This window comes from Notamacropus eugenii, chromosome 5 (genome assembly GCF_028372415.1).
Source record: "Notamacropus eugenii isolate mMacEug1 chromosome 5, mMacEug1.pri_v2, whole genome shotgun sequence".
Taxonomy (NCBI): Eukaryota; Metazoa; Chordata; class Mammalia; order Diprotodontia; family Macropodidae; genus Notamacropus; species Notamacropus eugenii.
Window position 1 is genome coordinate 138,715,191 of NC_092876.1, and position 21,551 is coordinate 138,736,741.

Below are 21,551 nucleotides of genomic sequence, written 5' to 3' on the forward strand. Positions count from 1 at the left end.
GTATCTACTGAAATAATCACATGATTTCTGTTGGTTTTGTTATTGATATGGTCAATCATGTCAATAGATTTCCTAATATTGAACCCACTCTGCATTTCTGATATAAATCCCACCTTGTTATATATTACTACAATCTCCTTGTAAGTATTTTATTTAAAATTTTTGCATCAATATTCATTGGGGAAATTGGTCTGCAGTTTTCTTTCTCTGTTAAAGCTCTTCCTAGTTTAGTTATCAATAGCAGATCTGTGTCAAAAAAGGAATTTGGTAGAATATTTTCCCAAAGAGTTTGTATAGTATCAGAATTAATTATTCTGAGGTAGAGCCAAGATGGTAACAGAAGCCAGGAAGTTGCCAGAGCTCTCCCCAGTTTTCCTCAAAAACAATGTTAAATCAAGCCTCTAAATGAATTCTGGAGCAATAGAACCCACAAAAAGATGAGGTCTGCCTCACTTGGGTGAAAGGGGAGCACAGCCCAGTACAGAAATTATCTAGGCAAACCAGTGGGAGGATCTCAGCCATAGCACAAATCAGCAACTGAGGCACCTTGGTCCTGGATTGGCAGACGTGTAGCACAGCAGGTCCATGGCACAGCAGGCTAGCTGTGAGGCCTCCAGGCCCAGTGCAGAAGGCAAATTGCCAGCCCAAGAAACCAGGCAACACCAGAACAGTGAGCAAGCCACCAGCACCTAAGACCTCAGCACACAAAGCCAGTGATCAGACTCCTGGCCTCCTGCACAAGAAGTTTGGAACAGCACCCCTCATGCCCCAGGAGCAGAGCTCAACTTTAAAAGTCACCAAATAGGCCAAAAACAAGCAAGAAGCAAAAAAGAACCTTGACCATAGAAAGCTACTATTGGGACAGGGAAGATCAAAACACAAAATCAGAAGAGGACAACAATGTCATAATGCCTACATGTGGAAACTCAAAGGGGAATATGAATTGTTCTCAAGTCCAAAAAATCTTTTTGGAAGAGCTCAAAAAGGGTTTTAAAAGTCAAATAAGAAAGTTAGAAGAAAAACTGGGAAAAGAAATAAGAGATATGAAAAAGAGTCAACAGCTTGGAAAAGGAAGGACAAAAATTGACTGAAGGAAACAATTCCTTAAAAAATACAATCAGCCAAACGGGGGGAAAATCCACCAAAAAAAAAACCACAACTCCTAAAAAAAGCAGAATTAGGAGATGATTCTGTGAAGATGGAAGAATGGGTCAGAAAAATCCAAGCTCTCCAGACTTCCCCCACAAATGAGATAAAATAGTGCCCCAAGGTGAACACAGAGCAAAAATATGTAGGAGTAGGGACAAAACGGTGGTCCTCCTGGGACAGGCAGAGAAGATCTGAAGAAAAACTCCAGGATGAGGTTTGGTCCCTGTGAAAAGTAAACACCTCCAAGCTAGGTCTGCTTACAAAAACAAGTGGCAAGCTCTGGGGTTATCTTGGTTGGAAGACAGCCTCAGCCCCAGCCATAGGAATTTTTACCCCCAGAATAGTGAGGGGAGTTGGTCATCTGAGGCAGGGAAAATCAAAGGAACCTCTGTTGACAAGGAATGACAGATCCAACTGTGCTGCTGAGATGTGTCCAGGGGCAAAAAGGAACCAGCACATGCCTGATGAGTGCAGAGGCAGTAGGGTGGGGATGCCACTGCCTATGGGCAGTTACAAGAGGCTAGAGGTCTTGGTTTGAGCTTGAGGCCAGAAAAGAGAACTGAAGGAAGATCTAAGATGAGAGGCACCATCCCCTGTGCCCCAGGACTAGAGGTGATTACAAAAACTGAGCTGCTATAATTTTTTTTAAATGAACAAGCAAAGGAGAAAGAATCCAACCATAGAGAGTTACTATGAGAACAAAGAAGACCAGGGTTTGTCTGTACAGGAAGATACTGAAACAAAGAAACCCTCTTCTACCCCAAAGAGTAACATCAAAAGGTCACCTGTCCAAAAAGAATTGTGTACCAAAAAGTTCATGAAAACTTTTAAAAGACTTAAAAAATCAAATGAGAGAATCTGAGAAAAAAATTTTTAGTTAAGAATAATCCAAGAAAAACAGCAAGATTATGAAAAGAAAGTCAACCAATTAGAATTAGAAAAGAAGATCCAGAATCTTAAGGAAAAAAACAATTCCTTGAAAATCATATTAAGCAAGGGGAAGCCAGTGAAGTTATGAAACCAAAAAATAATAAAACAAAATAAAAAGAAGGAAGAAGTAGAAAAGAATGTGAAATATCTCATAAAAAAAACTACTGATCTGGTAAACAGATCAAGAAGAAAAATACAAGAATAATCAGACTACTTGAAACCCATGATCAAAAAAAAGAATCTTGATACAATAATACAAGAAACAATTAAAGAAAATTGTCCTGAAGTATTACAATGAGGGGAAAGTAGAAATAGAAAAAAAAATCCACCAATCACCACCTGAAAGAGATCCTCTGAGGAAAGCCCACAGGAATAGTATAGTCAAATTCCAAAGCCCCCAGCACAAGGATAAAATATTACAAGTGACAAGGAAAAAAATTAAATATGGCAATGCCACAATTAGAATCACACAAGACCTAACAGTGGTGACACTAAAAGACTACAGATCTTAAAACACTATAAGTCAAAGAGCAAAAGAGTTGAGTTTCCAGCCAAAATTATGATACCTAGGAAAGTTAAGCATAATTTTGAATGAGAAAAAATACAAACGACATTCAATGAATTGTTAGACTTTGAGATTTTTGTTTTTAAAAAAAAAAATGAACTTAATAGAAGATTTGACACACAAGAGCCAAGAGAAATACAAGGTACATACCAAAGACTAATTTCAAGGGACTCAATAAGGACAGACTGTTTACCTTTTATGTGTATAAAATGTAAAACATATGTCTAACATTGGTATTAGTAATTAGGTAGTTCCTAAGAAAGATTGGAGTAGACCTGAGTATGATATGATTTTTTAAAAGTCAAATTGTTTAGGAACCAAAACAGTAGAAGTCAAAAAGAGTAATTATCTTAAATAAAGGAAGTGCAAGAGGAAGAAATGACCCAGAGGAATTAGATGGGGGGAAGGGTTAGTAGTTCTGAAATATACATGTCTTCTAAATTCAAAAAGAAACAAAATGCTAAGAGGATAGGAGAGAATAAGGAGAGATCTTTATGGGGAGGGTGAGGGAATAGGTTAAAGTAGGGTATAGAAGAGTATTTAGATTAATGGGAATGGGAGGATAAGAGAGGGATCCTTGGAGGGGGGGAAGGTTAAGTAATAGGAAGGCAAGGGAGCAGGTAGAAGTAAAGTAGAGGAGTCAGGAGGCATAGGAAGTAGGAGATACACACAAACAAAATAAAGATCAGGAGTAGAATGTGTTAAGAAAAAAAGAGGAAGGATGGTAATCATGACATTGGACAAAGTTAAGGCTAAACCAGATTTAATCAAAAGAGAAAAATAACTATACTATAGGTCAGCCATATTTATCAACATGGTTGTCAACTATTTAAAACAACTAAATAGTATAAGGTGAGAAAATTGCTGTGGTGTAGGAAATGATGACTTGATGGACTTGGAAAAATATGGAAAGCCTTGAACTAATGAAGGAAGAGGTTATCTAATCTCAGAGAAACACAATAAATAAGTATATTATGGTCTTACATAGATGTATGTGAATGTGCATGTTTATATATGACTATGGTTATCAATATCTAAGTATATGTAAGTATACATATATGTGTATATATATAGGTATATGCATATAAGTATGCCTATCATTCTGTATCTATGTCCATATATGTATGTGTGTGTACATGTATGCACATATGCACAGGTATACCTATAATTATCTATATATGCATATATACCCATGCCTAATTATAGCCTTCAAGGGGGGAAGGAGGAAGAGGGGAAATAAGAACAAAATAAAAAGTTCACAGCAGAGAACAAAAGAAAACTTACAAAGAAGTAAAGAAAAAATGGACAGCTCTCACTACAATGAATAATATCTATTATGCAGGCTTTCTGGAAATGGAAATTTATTGCTGTATATTTTGAATCCTTCTTTTTGTTCTGCTGTGCACATAACAACAGTTTTTTATTTAGCATTATTTTAGTCTTAGTATTTAAATTTTTCTCTTTTTTCTTTTCATATTTTATATTTAAATTTAAAATTTTTTAAAATCAAAAAAATTCTAAAAACTAAAAATAAATAAAAAGTAGAATTGGCCAAATGAAAAAGGAGATACAAAAGCTAAATGAAGAAAATAATTCCTTAAAAATTAGAATTGGGCAAGTGGAAGTTAATGAGACATCAAAAATCAGCCAAATAAAATCAAAAGAATGAAAAAATAAAAGAAAATGTAAAATATCTAATTGAAAAAACAACTGACCTGGAAAATAGATCCAGAAGAGATCATTTAAGAATCATTGGACTACCTGAAAGCCATAATCAAAAAAAACAAAAACAAAAAAAAAAAAACCTGGACAGCATATTTCAAGAAATTTTCAAGGAAAACTTTCCTAGAACCAAAGAGTAAAATAGTCATTGAAAAAAATCCACCAATCACCTCCTGAAAGAGATTCCAAAATGAAAACTACAAGACATATTATACAAATTCCAGAACTATTGGATCAAGGATAAAATACTGCTAGTATCCATAAAGAAACAATTCAAATATTGTGAAGTCACAGTCAGGATCACACAAGATTTAGCTGCTCCTATATGAAAGGATCAGAAGATTTGGAATATGATACTCCAGAAGGCAAAGAAGCTTGGATTACAAACAAGAATCAACAACCCAGCAAAACTGAGCATAATCTTTCAGGGGGAAAAATAGACATTCAATGAAATAGGGGACTTTCCATCATGCCTCATGAAAAGACCAGAGCTGAACAGCAAATTCAATCTTCAAATACAAGACTCAAGAGAAGCACAAAAAGGTAAACAGAAAAGAGAAGTGGGAAAAAAAAACATGTTTTCAATAAGTTTAAACTATTTTACATGCCTACAATGGAAGATGATACTTGTAACTCTTGAGAACAGTATCTTTATTAGGGCAGTAAAAAAGGACATACATTGCCAGGGGTGTAGGGACAAGTCGACATTGATGTGATGACATTAAAAAAACTTTAGGAGTGAAAAAAAATCTACTGGGAGAAGAAAAAGGGGGAGGCAGAACAGGGTAAATTATATCACATGAAGAAGCACAAAAGATCTATTATATAGAGGGGGAAAGGGGGAGGGATTGAGCATTGCTTAAAACTTACTCTCATAGAATTTGGTATAAAGAGAGAATAACATTCACACTCAGAAAGAGGAGGAAGGAGGAGGAAGAGGAGAGGGGTGAATAGAAGGGATAGCAGAAATAGTAGGGAAAAGGGGATAGAATAGAGAGGGGGCTGATAGAAAGGAAGGCAGACAAAGGAAGGTGATAGTCAGAAACAAAATATTGATGAGGAGAGACAAAGTGAAAGGAAAGAGAAAAGTAGAAATAGGGGGGAAATAGGATGGAGGGAAATATACAGTTACATTACTGTGAATGTGAATAGGATGAACTCTCCCATAAAACAGAAGTGGCTAGCAGAGTGGATTAAAAATCATAATCCTATAATAAGTTGTCTGCAAGAAACACATCTGAAGCAAAGAGATATACACACAAGGTAAAGATAAAAGGCTAGAGAAGAATATATTGTGCTATAGTTGAAGTAAAAAAAAGCAGAGGTTAAGAATCCTCATCTCAGACAAAGTAAAAGCTTTGCAAAATTAGTAAAATGAGAATCCTCATCTCAGACAAAGCAAAAGCTTTGCAAAATTATCAAAAGCTAATTAAAAGAGCTAAGAAAACTACATCTTGCTAAAAGGTACCACAGAAAACAAAGTGATATCAATACTATACATATATGCACCAAGTGATACAGCATCTAAATTCTTAGAGAAGTTAAGGGAATTACAGGAAGGGACAGACAGTAAAACTATACTAGTGGGGGATCTCAACTTACCCCTCTTAGAACTAGATACATCTAATCATGAAACAATTAGGAAAGAAGTTAAGGAGGTGACCAGAATTTTATAAAAGTTAGATATGGTAAACTTATGAAGAAAATTGAATATAGATAGAAAGGAATATACCTTTTTCTCAGTGGTACTTGGCACATACAAAAATTGACCATGTTTTAGGGCATTAAAAACCTCACAATCAAATGCAGAAAGGCAGAAATATTAAATGCATATTTCCTAGATCATGATGGAATAAAAATCACATGTAATAAAAGATCATGAAAAGATAGACTAAAAATTAATGGGAAACTAAATAATCTAATGCTAAAGAATGAGTGTGTCAAACAACATCATAGAAATAATTAATAATTTAATCAAAGGGAATGACAATGATGAGACAATGTACTGAAACTTATGGGATGCAGCCAAAGTGGTTATTAGGGGAAATTTTACATCTCTAAATTCTTACATGAGTAAGATTGAGAAAGAAGAGATCAATGAACAAGGCATGTAACTAAAAAAGCTAGAAAAGGAACAAATTAAAAATCCCCAATTAAATACCAAATTAGAAATTCTGAAATTCAAAAGAGATTAATAGAATTGAAAGCAAGAAAACTTTGAACTAATAAATAAAATTAAGGGGTGGTTTTATAAATAATGTAGATAAACCTTTGGTTAATTTGATTTAAAAAAAGAAGAAAACCAAGTTACCAGTATCAAAAATGAAATGGGCAAATTCACCACCAATGAAGAGGAAATTAAAACAATATTTAGGAGGTATTATGCCAAAAAATCTGACAATCTAAGTGAAAAGGATGAATATTTACAAGAATATAAATTGTCCAGATTAATATAAAATGAAATAAAATACTTAAATAGCCTCAGTTTAGAAAAAGAAATTGAACAAGCCATCAATGAGCTCCCTAAGAAAAAAAAAATCTAAAGAGCCAGATGGATTTATAAGTGAATTCTACCAAACACTTAAGGAATAATTATTTCCAATACTCCATGAACTATTTGGAAAAACAGGTAAAGAAGGAGTCCTACCATACTCTTTTTATGACACAAATATAGTGCTGATACTTAAACCAGGAAGAACAAAAACAGACAAAGAAAATGATAGACCAATTTCCCTAAAGAATATTGATGTAAAATATTTAAATAAAACATTAGCAAAGAAACTACAGTAATTTATCACCAGATAAATAAACAATAAATAAACACTATAGCTATGTTGGATTAATACCAGGAATGCAGTGATGTTTCGCTATGAGGAAAACCATCAAAATAATTGATCATATCAATAAAAAAATTATTCTGATAATCTCATTAGATGCAGAAAAAACCTTTGAGAAGATATAGCATCCATTCCTATTGAAAACACGAGAGTATAGGAATAAATGTAGTTTTCATTAAAATGATAAATAGTTTCTATCTAAAACCACAGCAAGAATTATTTGTAATAGGGGTAAACTAGAAGTTTTCCCAATAAGATCAGAGATGAAGCAAGAATGCCCAGTATCAGCTCTATTATTTAATATTGTACTAGAAACATTAGCCTTATCAATAAGAAAAGAAAAAGAAATTGAAGGAATTAGAATAGGCAATGAGGAAATAAAACTATCACCCTTTGAAGATGATATGATAGTATACTTAGAGAATCAACTAAAAAACTACTTGAAATAATTAACAACTTTAGCAAAGTTGCAGGATATAAAATAGACCCACATAAATCATTCACATGTCTATATACTATAAACAATACCTGGCAGCAAGAGATAGCAAGAGAAACTCCATTTAAAACAACTGTAACAATATAAAATGTTTGGGAATGTACCTGCCAAGACAAAACCAGGAATTATATTGATATAATTAGAAAAACACTTTTCACTCAAAAAATTCAGATCTAAATAACTGGGAAAATATCAACTTCTCATGGGTAGGCTGAGTTAATAAAATAAAAATGACAATTCCACCTAAATTAATTTACCTATTCAGTGTCATACCAATCAGACTATCAAAATAGCGTTTGATAGAGCTAGAAAAAATAATAACGAAATTCATTTCTAAGAACAAGAATGGTCAAGAATATCAAGGGAATTAATGAAAAAAATGCAAAGGAAAGTGGCTTATCCATACCAGATTTAAAACTATATTATAAAGAGACAATCATCAAAACTATTTGGTACTGATTAAGAAACAGAGTGGTAAATCAATAGAATAGTTAGGTATACAAGATGCAATAGCCAATGACTATAATAATCTCCTGTTTGATAAAGACTCTAGTTTCTGGGATAAGATCTCAATATTTGACAAAAACTGCTGGGAAAAAATGAAAAACAGTATGGCAAAACCTAGGCAAAGACAAACATCTTATACCATATACCAAGATAAAGTCAAAATGGGTGCACAATTTAAATGTTACATTTTTTACATGCTGATACTATATTTGTATAGTATACATACTATATACACAGTATATATTGATATTATATATGTATATTTTATATAGATAGATACTTTAAGCAAACTAAGAAAGCAAGGAAGAGTTTACCTGTCAGATTTACAGAGAAGAGAAGAATTTATGATGAAACAAGAGATAGAGTACATTATGAAATGCAAAATGTACAGTTTTGATTACATTAAATTAAAACAAACAAATTACACAAAGTCAAAGCAACCAAGAATGGAAGGAAAGCAGAAAGATGGGAAATAATTTTTGTTGCCAATGCTTCTGATAAATGTCTTATTTCTAATATATACAGAGAAATGAACAAAATTTCTATAGAGAGAGAAATGAACAAAATTTATAAGAATGAGAGTCATTCCTCAATTGATAATTAGCCAAAAGATATGAAGAGGTAGTTTTCACATGAAGAAATTAAAGTTATCTATAGTCATATGAAAAATGTTCTAAATCATTATTGATTAGAGAAATACAAATTAAAACAACTCTAAGGTACCACCTCACACCTATCACCTTGGCTAACATGACAGAAAGGGAAAATGCTAAATGTTGGAGATGTGGGGAGAATGGGACACTAATGCATTGCTGTAGTTGTGAATTGATCCAACCATTCTGGAGGGCAATTTGGAACTATGCCCAAAGGGCTATAAAAGTGTGCATACCCTTTGATTCAGCAATACCACTACTAGGTCCATATCCCAAAGATCATAAAAATGGAAAACGACCCACATGTACAAAAATATTTATAGCAGCTCTTTTTGTGGCAGCAAAGAGTTAGAAATCAAGGATATGCCCATCAGCTGGGGAATAGCTAAACAAGTTGTGGTATATGAATGTAATAGAATACTACCTTGCTATAAGAAAGTATGAGGAAGATGGTGGAGTAAAGGGGCACACCTCTAAAAGCTCTCCTCCAACAGCCCATAAAATATCTGTAAAAAATGACTCTAAAGAAATTCCAGAGCAGCAGAAGCCACAAAATGACAGAGTGAAAGAGATTTCCAGCCCAAGGTAGGCTGGAAGGCTTACAGGAAAAGTCTGTTGCACCAGATGTTAAGCAGAGAGCAGCCCAGCGTTGGCCATGCCATGGCAAGGACAGGACTGGAGCAGACTTCAAGGTGCCACTGGCAGCAGCTGCGGGTCCCAGACTCCTCAAATCACAAATGCCAAAGACAGCTTCAAAGGTCAGTGAGAAAACTCTTTCATCTGGGTGAGAAAGGAACTCAGTAGTCTAGCCCTGGCCCCAGGTGGTGGCAGCTTCCATTGTTGGAGCCCTGGCCTAAAAACCGTGGGTGAATTGAGCTGCTGATCTGGATCTCAGGTCTGAGTGGAGGCCCTGGGATGAGGAGGAGCTCTGACTGGTAAAGCTGGCAGAGGCTTTGGAGAGGGAATTCTACTTGCAGAAAAGAGTGCTTGTAGTTGCTCCTAGACCAGAGTACAGGTCAGGAGAGGAATACACTCCTCTCCCTTGATTGTGCCACCCTGGAGAAACTGAGAACTTACAAGTCCCCAGAGCATATTATCCTCTTGACAAAGAACTCAAAAATCAAGTAACTGACTGGGAAAATGCCCAAAAAAAGAAAAAATAAGAAGACAATAGAAGGTTACATTCTTGGTGAACAGGTATTTTCTTCCATTCTTTCAGATGAGAAAGAACAATGCATGCAATCAGATGAAGACCTAAAAGTCAAGGCTTCTACATTCGAAACCTCGAAAATAAATATGCAATGGTCTCAGGCCATGGAAGAGCTCAAAAAGGATTTTGAAAATCAAGTAAGAGAGGTGGAGGAAAAATTGGGAAGAGAAATGGCAGCAGTCCAAGAAAATCATGAAAAGCAAGTCAACAGCTTGCTAAAGGAGACCCAAAAATTGCAGAAGAAACTAACATCTTTAAAAACAGACTCATTCAAATGGCAAAAGAGGTCCAAAAAGGCAAGGAGGAGAAGAATGCTTTAAAGAGCAGAATTAGCCAAATGGAAAAACAGGTTCAAATACTCACTAAAGAAAATAGTTCTTTAAAAATTAGAATGGAGCAGATGGAAGCTAATGACTTTATGAGAAACCAAGAAATTATAAAAACAAAGCCAAAAGAATGAAAAAATGGAAGGTAATGTGAAATATCTCATTGGAAAAACAACTGACCTGGAAAATATACCCAGGGGAGACAATTTAAAAATTATGGGACTACCTGAAAGCTATGATCAAAACAAGAGCCTCAACATCATCTTTCATGAAATTATCAAGGAAAACTGCCCTGATATTCTGGAACCAGAGGATAAAATAAATATTGAAAGAATTCACCAATCACCTCCTGAAAGAGATTCAAAAGGAAAACTCCTAAGAATATTGTAGCCAAATTCCAGAGCTCTCAAGTCAAGGAAAAATATTGCAAGCAGGCAGAAAGAAACAAGTTGAGTATTGTGGAAATACAATCAGGATAACACAAGATCTAGGAGCTTCTACATTATGAGATCAAAGGGCTTGGAATATGCTATTCCAGAAGTCAAAAGGAACCAGGATTAAAACCAAGAATCACCTACCTAGTAAAATTGAGTATAATACTTCAAGGGAAAAAATGGTAATTCAATGAAATAGAGGACTTTCAAGCATTATTGATGAAAAGACCAGAGCTGAATAGAAAATTTGACTTCAAACACAAGAATCAAGAGAAGCATGAAAAGGTTAACAGGAAAGAGAAATCATAAGGGACTTACTAAAGTTGAACTGTTTACATTCCTATATATTTGTAACTCTTAAAACTTTTCTCAGTATTTGGGTAATTGGAGGGATTATACATAGGTAGATAGATAGATAGATAGACAGACAGACAGACAGAGGGCAGACAGTGAGCTGAATTGGAAGGGATGATATCTGAAAAAATACAATTAAGGGGTTAGAGAGGAATATATTGGAGGAGAAAGGTAGAAATGGAATGGGGCAAATTATCTCATAAAAAAGGCAAGAAAAAGCTTTTTCAGTGGAGGGAAAAGGGGGAGGTGAGAGTGAAAAAGTGAAGCTTACTCCCATCACATTTGACTTAAGGAGGGAATAACATGCACACTCATTTTAGTGTGAAAATCTATCTTACACTACAGGAAAGGAAGGGAGAAGGGGATAAGTGGGGTAGGGGGGATGATAGAAGGGTGGGCAAATGAGAAGAGGGGGGTAATTAGAAGCAAATACTTTGGGGGAGGGATAAGGTCAAAACAGAATAGAATAAATAGGGGGGCAGGATAAGATGGAGGAAAATATAGTTAGTCTTTCACAACATGACTATTATAGAAGTCTTTAGCAAAACCTCACATATATAGCCTGTATTAAATTCCTTGCCTTCTCAATGGGGATGGATGGGGAGGGAGGAAGGGAGAGAAGTTGGACCTCAAAGCTTTAGGAACAAATGTTGAGAACTGTTTTTGCATGTAACTGGGAAATAAGAAATAAAGGTAATGGGGTATAGAAATCTATTTTTCCCTACAAGAAAAGAGAGAAGATGGGGATAAGGAAGGGAGGGGTATGATAGAAGAGAGGGTAGATTGGGGGAAGAGGTAATCAGAATGCATTGTGTTTGGGGGTGAGTGAGGGGAGAGATGGGGAGAAAATTTGAAACTCAAAATCTTGTGGAAATGAATGTTTAAAACTAAAAATAAATAAATAAATAAATAGAAAAAACTTTAAAAAAGAGAAACTATGAGCAGGCAGATTTCAGAAAAACCTGGACTCGCATGAACTGATACTGAATGAAGTGAACACAACTAGGTAAACATTGTACATAGTCTAACAGCAACACTGTACAATGATCAACTTTGATAGACTTGGCTCTTCCCAGCAATTCAATGATCACAGTTCCAAAAAACTCATGATGGAAAATTATTTTCCCATCTAGAGAAAGAACTACAGATTCTGAATGCAGATCAAAGCATATTATTTTCACATTTTTGCTGGTTTTTTTTCATTCTTGTGATTTTTCCCTCTTTTTCTGATTCTACTTTCACAACATGACTAATGTGGAAATATGTCTAATATGATTGGGTATGTGGTGCTGCTTCTATTCTAGCTGAGATTTACAAGGTAGGGGGACCACTGCTCAAACAAAAGCTGACTGAAATTTTCCAGGTTATATGGCAAGAGGAGGTTATCCTCCAGGAGTTCAAGGATGCCTCCATTGTCCATCTCTATAAGGGCAAAGGGAATAGATTGTCCTGTGACACTCACAGGGGGATCTCTCTCTTAGTCATTACTGGCAAAATTCTTACTAGAGTCCTTCTTAATAGATTGATCCTTCACCTGGAAGATGGTCATATACATGAGAGACAGTGTGGCTTCTGAAAGAGCTGAGGAATAGTCGATATGGTGTTTGCTCCCCGACAACTCCAGGAGAAATGCCAGAAGCAGAACAAAGGTCTGTACACAATGTCTGTAGATCTGACCAAGGCCTTTGAAACTATTAGTCGTGAGGGCTTATGGAAAATTATGTCAAAATTCGGTTTCCTGGAGAAGTTCATCAATATTGTATGTCACTTACATGATGGCATGTTTGTTTAAGTTCTGGATAATGGACAAAGCTCCCATGCCTTCCCAATCACCAGTGGAGTGAAATAGGGCTGTGTGCTTGCTCCCATGCTTTTTAGTATTATGTTTTCAGCCATGTTGTCAAATGATTTCATTGAGAATGAACATGGCATCAAGGTCAACTACCATACTGACAGCAAATTCTTCAATTTGAAAAGGCTACAAGCCAACACCAAAGTGGAGAAAGTGTTGGTGCATGACTTCCTGTTTGCAGATGATTGTGCACTCAATGCAGCCTCTGAAGCTGAGATGCAACAAAGTATGGATCAAATCTCTTCAGCCTGTGCTAATTTTGGCCTAATAATTAACACCAAAAAGACACAGGTACTCCATCAGCCACCACCACATTATCCATATGTGGAACCATCAGTCACAATAAATGGAGAAGTTTTGAATGCGGTTGATAAGTTCACTTACCTTGGTAGTGTACTTTCCAGGGATGTACACATTGACAATGAAATGGATGCACACATTGCCAGAGCTAGCTCAGTGTTTGGGAGGCTCCAAAGAAAAGTTTGGGGGGCGGAGCCAAGATGGCAGAGTAGAAAGACGCACATACGCTACCTCCAAACCCACTGCCCATAAGATATCTGTAAAAAAAGAACGACCGGCGAATTCTGGAGCAGCAGAAGCCACAGAACAATGGAGAGGAGGAGATTTCTGCTCCAGAGAGCCTGAAAACCTCTCGCAAAAGGTCCCTCGCCCCGGACCTGGAGCAGAGCCCAGCCCTGCCTCGGCGGCGCGGTGCTGAAAGGAGCAGATCTGAGCAGGCTTCAGGGACAGAATCTTCAGCAGCCACGTGAGTCCCCCACCCAGAGGTGACAAGGGTTGGTGAGAGGGTCTCTTTGGCGGGTCGAGAGGGGTGTGGGGTGCCCCCATAACTCAGGCCCCCTCGGGAGGCAACAGCGGAGGTGGGAGCAGACCAGGGCTCCCCAAGCAGGCAGGAGCCTGGATCCATTGTTGAAGGTTTCTGCATAAACCCCCTGAGGGAAGTGAGTCCGTGAGTTGGCCCTGCCCCCACCTGAGCACCTGAACTTTATCTCACACTGAATAGCGGCCCTGCCCCCACCCAAAGCCCTGAGGCTGGGAAGCAGGATTTGAATCTCAGACCCCAAGTGCTGGCTGGGAGGATCTGGAGGCGAGGTGGGGGTGGAGAGGACACTCAGAAGTCAAGTCACTGGCTGGGAAAATGCCTAGAAAAGAGGAAAAAAAAATAAGACTATAGAAGGTTACTTTCTTGGTGAACAGGCATTTCCTCCCTTCCTTTCTGATGAGGAAGAACAATGCTTACCATCAGGCAAAGACACAGAAGTCAAGGCTTCTGTATCCCCGCGCACTCAATGGGCTCAGGCCATGGAAGAGCTCAAAAAGGATTTTGAAAATCAAGTTAGACAAGTGAAGGAAAAACTGGGAAGAGAAATGAGTGACATGCAAGCAAAGCATGAAAAACAAGTAAACACCCTGCTAAAGGAGACCCAAAAAAATGCTGAAGAAAATAACACCTTGAAAAATTGGCTAACTCAATTGGCAAAAGAGATTCAAAAAGCCAATGAGGAGAAGAATGCTTTCAAAAGCAGAATTAGCCAAATGGAAAAGGAGATTCAAAAGCTCACTGAAGAAAATAGTTCTTTCAAAATTAGAATGGAACAGATGGAGGCTAATGACTTTATGAGAAACCAAGAAATCACAAAACAAAACCAAAAGAATGAAAAAATGGAAGACAATGTGAAATATCTCATTGGAAAAACAACTGACCTGGAAAACAGATCCAGGAGAGACAATTTAAAAATTATGGGACTACCTGAAAGCCATGATCAAAAAAAGAGCCTAGATGTCATCTTTCATGAAATTATCAAGGAAAACTGTCCTGAGACTCTAGAACCAGAGGGCAAAATAAGTATTCAAGGAATCCACAGATCACCGCCTGAAAGAGATCCAAAAAGAGAAAGTCCTAGGAACATTGTGGCCAAATTCCAGAGTTCCCAGGTCAAGGAGAAAATATTGCAAGCAGCTAGAAAGAAACAATTCAAGTACTGTGGAAATACCATCAGGATAACACAAGATCTAGCAGCTTCCACATTAAGGGATTGAAGGGCATGGAATAGCATATTCCAGAAGTCAAAGGAACTAGGACTAAAACCAAGAATCACCTACCCAGCAAAACTGAGTATAATACTTTAGGGTAAAAATTGGTCTTCCAATGAAATAGAGGACTTTCAAGCATTCTTGATGAAAAGACCAGAGCTGAAAAGAAAATTTGACCTTCAAACACAAGAATCAAGAGAAGCATGAAAAGGTAAACAGCAAAGAGAAGTCATAAGCGACTTACAAAAGTTGAACTGTTTACATTCCTACATGGAAAGACAATATTTGTAACTCTTGAAACTATTCAGTATTTGGGTACTGGGTGGGATTACACACACACACATGCACACGCACATGCACACACATAGAGACAGAGTGCACAGAGTGAATTGAAGAGGATGGGATCATATCTTAAAAAAATGAAATCAAGCAGTAAGAGAGAAATATATTGGGAGGAGAAAGGGAGAAATGGAATGGGACAAATTATCTCTCATAAAAGAGGCAAGCAAAAGACTTTTTAGTGGAGGGATAAAGAGGGGAGGTGAGAGAAAAACATGAAGTTTACTCTCATCACATTCCACTAAAGGAAGGAATAAAATGCACACTCATTTTGGTATGAAAACCTATCTTACATTACAGGAAAGTGGGGGATAAGCAGGGTGGGGGGAGGATGGAAGGGAGGGCATGGGGAGGAGGGAGCAATTTCAGGTCAACACTCATGGGGAGGGACAGGATCAAAAGAGAATAGAAGTAATGGGGCACAGGATAGGATGGAGGGAAACATAATTAGTTCTTACACAACACTACTATTATGGAAGTCATTTGCAAAACTACACAGATTTGGCCTATATTGAATTGCTTGCCTTCCAAAGGGAAGGGGTGGGGAGGGAGGGAGGAAGAGAAGTTGGAACTCAACGTTTTAGGAACAACTGTCGAGTACTGTTCTTGCCACTAGGAAATAAGAAATACAGGTAAAGGGGTATAGGATGGAGACAAGGGCAGAGAGGGATGATAGAAGAGAGGGGAGATTGGCAGACAGGGGTAATTAGAACACTCAGTGTTTTGGGGTGGGGGGAGGGGACATAAGGGGAGAAAATTTGGAACCCAAAATTTTATGAAAATGAATGTTAAAAGTTAAATAAATAAATAAATAAATAAATAAATAAATAAATAAATAAATAAATAAGGGGGAAAAAAAAGAAAAGTTTGGGAGAAAAGAGATTATTAGAGTAACTACCAAACTGAATGTCTACAGAGCCATTGTGCAGACCTCTTGTGTTGTATGCCTATGAAACATGGACAGTCTACCAGTGCCATGCCAGAAAACTGAATCACTTCCATTTGAACTATCTTAGGAAGATTCTCAGGATCATCTGGCAGGATAAGGTACCAGACACTGAAGTCCTTGCTTGAACTGAACTGCCAAGCATTCAAACTATGTTTCAGAGAGAGCAACTCTGATGAGCTGGCCATGTTGTTCAAATGGAAAATGTATGCTTGCCAAAAAGACTTTTATGGAGAACTCACATGGGGCAAGTGATCACACAGAGGTCAGAAGAAGCAATACAAGGACACTCTCAAGGTTTCTCTCAAGAACTTTGGATATGCCTACACAACATGGCACAGGACCACTCAGCACGGTGTGCCCCTATCAGAAAAGGTGCTGTGCTCTTTGAGCAAAGCTGAATTGAGACAGCACAAAGGAAATGTAGGATGTGTACCCCAAATATTCATATGAACTATCTGTGCCTAATCTGTGGTAGAGCATTCCGAGGTCATATTGGTCTGATCAGCCACAGTTGGAAACACTGAAACTTCACTTTATCGTGGTGATGTCATTTTGGTCCTCTTTGTGAATGGACAACAACTGAACCAATTTTACCCTCTGGTTCTAGGCTTATCAGGGAAGTTTTCTTTGATAATTTCTTGAAATGATGTTCAGGTCCTTTTTATGATCATGGCTTTCAGGTAGTCTAATAATTCTTAAATTATATCTTCTAAATCTATTTTATGTTTTCTTCAATTTTTTTCATTCTTTTGAGTTTGTTCTGTTGATTCTTGATGTGTCACAGAGTCATAGCTCCCACTTGTCCAATTTTTAAGGAGTTATTTTCTGTAACTTTTTGCACATCCTTTTCCATTTTCTGTTTCCTTTATCAGGCTATTGACTCTTTTCTCGTGATCCTCTTGTATCATTCTTTCTTTTCCCACTTTTTCTTCTACCTCTCTTATTTGATTTTTAAAGTCCTTTTTGGTAGAACTCCTTCTGAGAGTTCTATTTTTGGGCCTGAGACCAGTTCTCATTTTTCTTTGGGGCTTTAAGTGTAGGTTGTTGTGGTTTTTTGTTTTTGTTTTTTTTTAACATTGTTGTCTTCTTATAAGTTTGTATTTCAATCTTCTCTGTCAGCATAATAGCTTTCTATGGTCAGGCTCTTTTTTTTTCTGGTTTTTCCTCATTTTTTCCAGTCTATTTCTATACTTTTAAAGCTGAACTCTGCTCCTGTAGTGGAGGGGGTACTGTCCCAAGCTTTGTGTGTCAGACATTGCAGGCCCTGGCTACTAATCTGGTGTTACACAGGTGCTATATAGGCCTGGCCACTTACCTAGTGCTGTGCTGCTACTCCACTAGGGGCCTGTTGCTGCTCTAGGTGCTATGCTAGGACTTGGTTGGGTGGAGAGGAAGGGAGGGGAGCCCCAGCCATTCTGGCACTGCACTGGGGCTACAGGTGGGGGACCCGGCTGCTAACTTTTGGCCAATAAGGGTGGGAAGAAGGCCTAATGCTGTGCTGGGGTCCATGATGGTGGGGTTGGAATAGGCATTGGGACCCACAGGGGACCTAGTGCTGATCTAGGACCTCAGCGGCAGTAAGGGAGGGGGGAAAGGAATCCTGGTCTCACACTTGCTGCTGAATCAGGGCTAGAGGGCATTCAGTGATCTATGCTAGGGCTTGAGGCTCCCAATGGCTTGCTGTGGCAGGGCCTGCTTCAGGCTTGCCAGGATACCACCTGCCTTTGACTGTGCTCCTCTTTTATCTGAATGAGGCAGACCTTTTCTGCCAAACTTCCAAGTTCTCCTGGGCCAAAAAAATGTTTCACCCTGTCTTTTTGTTGGTTCTGCCTCTTCAGAATTCATTTTAAGGCACTATGTTATAGTTGTTAGAGGTGAATTCAGGAGAGTTCAGGTGATTCTCTGCTTATTCCACCCCCTTGACTCTCAGAAGTCTCTTCTAATCATCTCTTCCATTTGTCCTCCTCTCTCTACTTACATAGCCTTCACCCTAGTACTGGTCTTCACCAAACTCTTGGTGGCACAGTTTAGCAAATTCTAGATCCTTAGGGGCAAGTCAAAGAAAGAATGTGACTGGAACATTCTATGTGCCACTCAGATTGCATTTGCCCCTCTTAAGATGTGAGTAGCTCACTCTACACTTTGTACAGCATGTGAGACTTTTGATAGCCTCATTTTGATAACTCATTTTCCATATAAAAAGGCCATGAGAGACAATGGATTTGGCCCAGGCATAGGTCATAGAGCATCTTTTCCCCAGCCACTCATTCACATAAACCAATGGGAGAATTTGAGTTTTTAAAAATTGGAGGACCTTGCACCTCAGAGCAATTTGGTGGTTACTGGGCAAATGGCCATTACCTGGTTAGGGCCCAGGCTACATACAGAGACAAAAGTTTGGAAAAAGGCCTGAACTGTCACCACAAATTAGGGTGATGTATTTTAATGGAGGAGACAAAGCCCAAAAGCTGGAAGAGTATAGAAGTACAGAATGGATTAAAAAAACAGAAGCCAATAATATCTTGTTTACAAGAAACACATCTGAAACATAGAGATTCACAGAGTTAAAATAAAAGACTGGAGTAGAATCTATTATACTGCTGCTAGAGTCAAAAATGTAGGAGTAGCCTAAAATAAGGTATAATGAGAGTTAAAGATCTTCTCTCCTACCCCCCGTTAATGGACCTCAGGTGAAGTCTATTAATGGAAGCTTGATTAGGGGAGGCTTGTTTTACAGAAAGGTTGCACCTTTTGCTAAATGCTAATGAAACACTGGGTCATGAGGGTCATGCCCTCTAGCTCTGAAAAGTGTATATATACTGTGAGTGAGGTTTTGCTTTGGGTGCTTACTCTTTGGAAGAAGGTTCATGTGCCAGATGAGAATTTGGGTAGCTGTTAAGGAGCCCCACCCCCAGCTTTGAAAACCCAGATGTTGGTGCTTCTCTCTCTGCTAATTATGTACCTGCGTAATGGTCAGACAGTTGGATCTGTCCTTTGATTTGTGATGTATGTATTGTTTGTGGTCAGACAGAAGCCCTATCTGTGGGTCTTTATTTCTCTGCTTATATTTTCTCTCTTGGTATACCTGATTAAAGAAGAATTGTTGACCCCTCAAAAGTTGCTTTCCTTTTAGAAAAGCAGATCTAAGAACCTGTGCCAGAAGGTCATCCTGGATGTCTGGCAGGGTGTTTGCTGTTACACAAGGCAAGTTTCTACAGTAGTTTCTACAGATGCAATCCATTTCAAAGATCATTGGTGTAAAACTCTCTCCTTATTTGGCAAATATAAAGGCCCTGCCCTATAGGAGTAGCATGTAGAGTCCCTGTCAAACTTCAGGACTCTTCAAGTATCCACTGATGGGCAGTTTTCCCTGGATGAGATCTAGGAGCCTCTCTCTTCATTAAGCTGAATTACAAACAAACAAACAAATTTCAACAGGCAAGTTCCTTCATTCTATAGTGTCTGGTATTATCTGGTATATATTCAGTATATAAAGAGTTGACCATCCAATTGCAGATGCTAGATAAGACAGTATCATATTAATCTGCTTCATCTCAAAGATACTAAATTTACAAAGTTATAGATATCATAGAGGAGCAACAACCTTTCCCTAAGAACTGTCCTATAGTCTGGTTCCCAAATGGGGCTGAATCACTGTTATTAACCTGCAAAAAATATATCTATTCAATCTGTCTTCAGTTAGATGGAGGTGAAAAGCTTTTGCATGAATAAAATCAGTGCAGATAGAATAAGAAAGAAACTCAATTAGAAAAAAGAACTTCATCAAATATCTCTGAGAAGTATCTAATATCTAAGATACACAAGAAATTAACACAAAAGTATCAATGAAGCTGGATTTAATACTGGAATAGAAAACAATTCATACCTTTGTTAAATCTTTGAAAGTTACAAATATGATCCAGATAACCACAACAAACATCAATATCAAGAGTATGTTACGAGTTTTCATACTTGAAGATGAGGTGAGTATCCTTCAAGAGATTAATCTGAAAAAGGAAAAGTACAAACAAATTCATTTGTAGGAAGATAATCCTTCATGGAAATTAATAAGGTTTTTCTCTAGCGCACTTTACCTGAGAGAAATCAGACATAAGGGGAGAAGCATTTTGAAGACCACAGACCAGGACCGTATGTTTTGCACATAGGGGATGATTTTCTTATTAATTATTTTATTTGCTTTCAGTGTTCTACAATCATTTCCATGTAGCTTAGATTTTCTTCCCCTCCTTCCTCCTCCTTTCCCCCACCTCTCTACTCCCTCCCTGAGACAGCATACAATTTTATATAGGTTCTACACATACATTCCTATTAAGTACACTGTCACCTTGGTCATGTTGCATAGAAGAATTAAAATGAATGGGAGAAATCATAAAACAAAACAAAACATAATACAAAATAAAATGATCTGCTTCATTCTGTGATCAAATTCCATAGTTCTTTCTCTGGATGTGGAAGGCAATTTGCCTTAAGAGACCATTGTGAATTTATTAAGTCTTTGCAATGAAGTACTAAGTACTTAGTAAGTACTAAGTACTAAGTCTACCAGAAAAATTCCTCACACACTGAGGTTGTTGCTGTGTACAAAGTTCTTCTGGTTCTGCTCCTTTCACTCAGCATCAATTCATACAAGTCTCTCCAGATCTCTCTGAAGTCTTCCTGTTTATCATTTCTCATAGCACAATAGTATTCCATTACATTCATATACTACAACTTATTCAGCCATTCCCCAATTGATGGGCATTCCCTTGATTTCCAGTTTTTGGCCACCACAAAGAGTGCTGCTATAAATATTTTTGTACATGTGGGATCCCTTCCCATTTTTATGATCTCTTGGGGAAACAGTCCTAGAAGCGGTATTGCTGGGTCAAAGGTTTTGCACATTTTTGTAGCTCTTTGGGCATAGTTCCAAATTGCTCTCCAGAATGGTTGGATCAGCTCACAGCTCCACCAACAATGAATTAGTGTTTCAACTCTCCTACATCTTCTCCAGCATTTATCATCTTCCTGTTTTGTCATGTTAACCAATCTGATAGGTGTGATGTGGTACCTCAGAGTTGTTTTGATTTGCATGTCTCTAATCAATAGTGATTTAGAACATTTTTTCATATTACTATAGATATCTTTAATTTCTTCCTCTGAAAACTGCCTGTTCATA

General features: G+C 37.6%; 1 protein-coding gene across 1 annotated transcript in view; it reads right to left on the reverse strand.

Moving 5' to 3' along the window:
- The window catches only part of LOC140505245 (NXPE family member 4-like), a 77,432-nt gene that overhangs the window by 40,521 nt on the left and 15,360 nt on the right, over positions 1-21,551 (reverse strand). The window contains exon 2 of the mRNA XM_072611049.1: positions 20,262-20,382. Coding sequence (XP_072467150.1) covers positions 20,262-20,345 — 84 coding nt within the window. The 5' untranslated portion in view covers positions 20,346-20,382. The remainder of the gene's footprint in view (positions 1-20,261; positions 20,383-21,551) is intronic.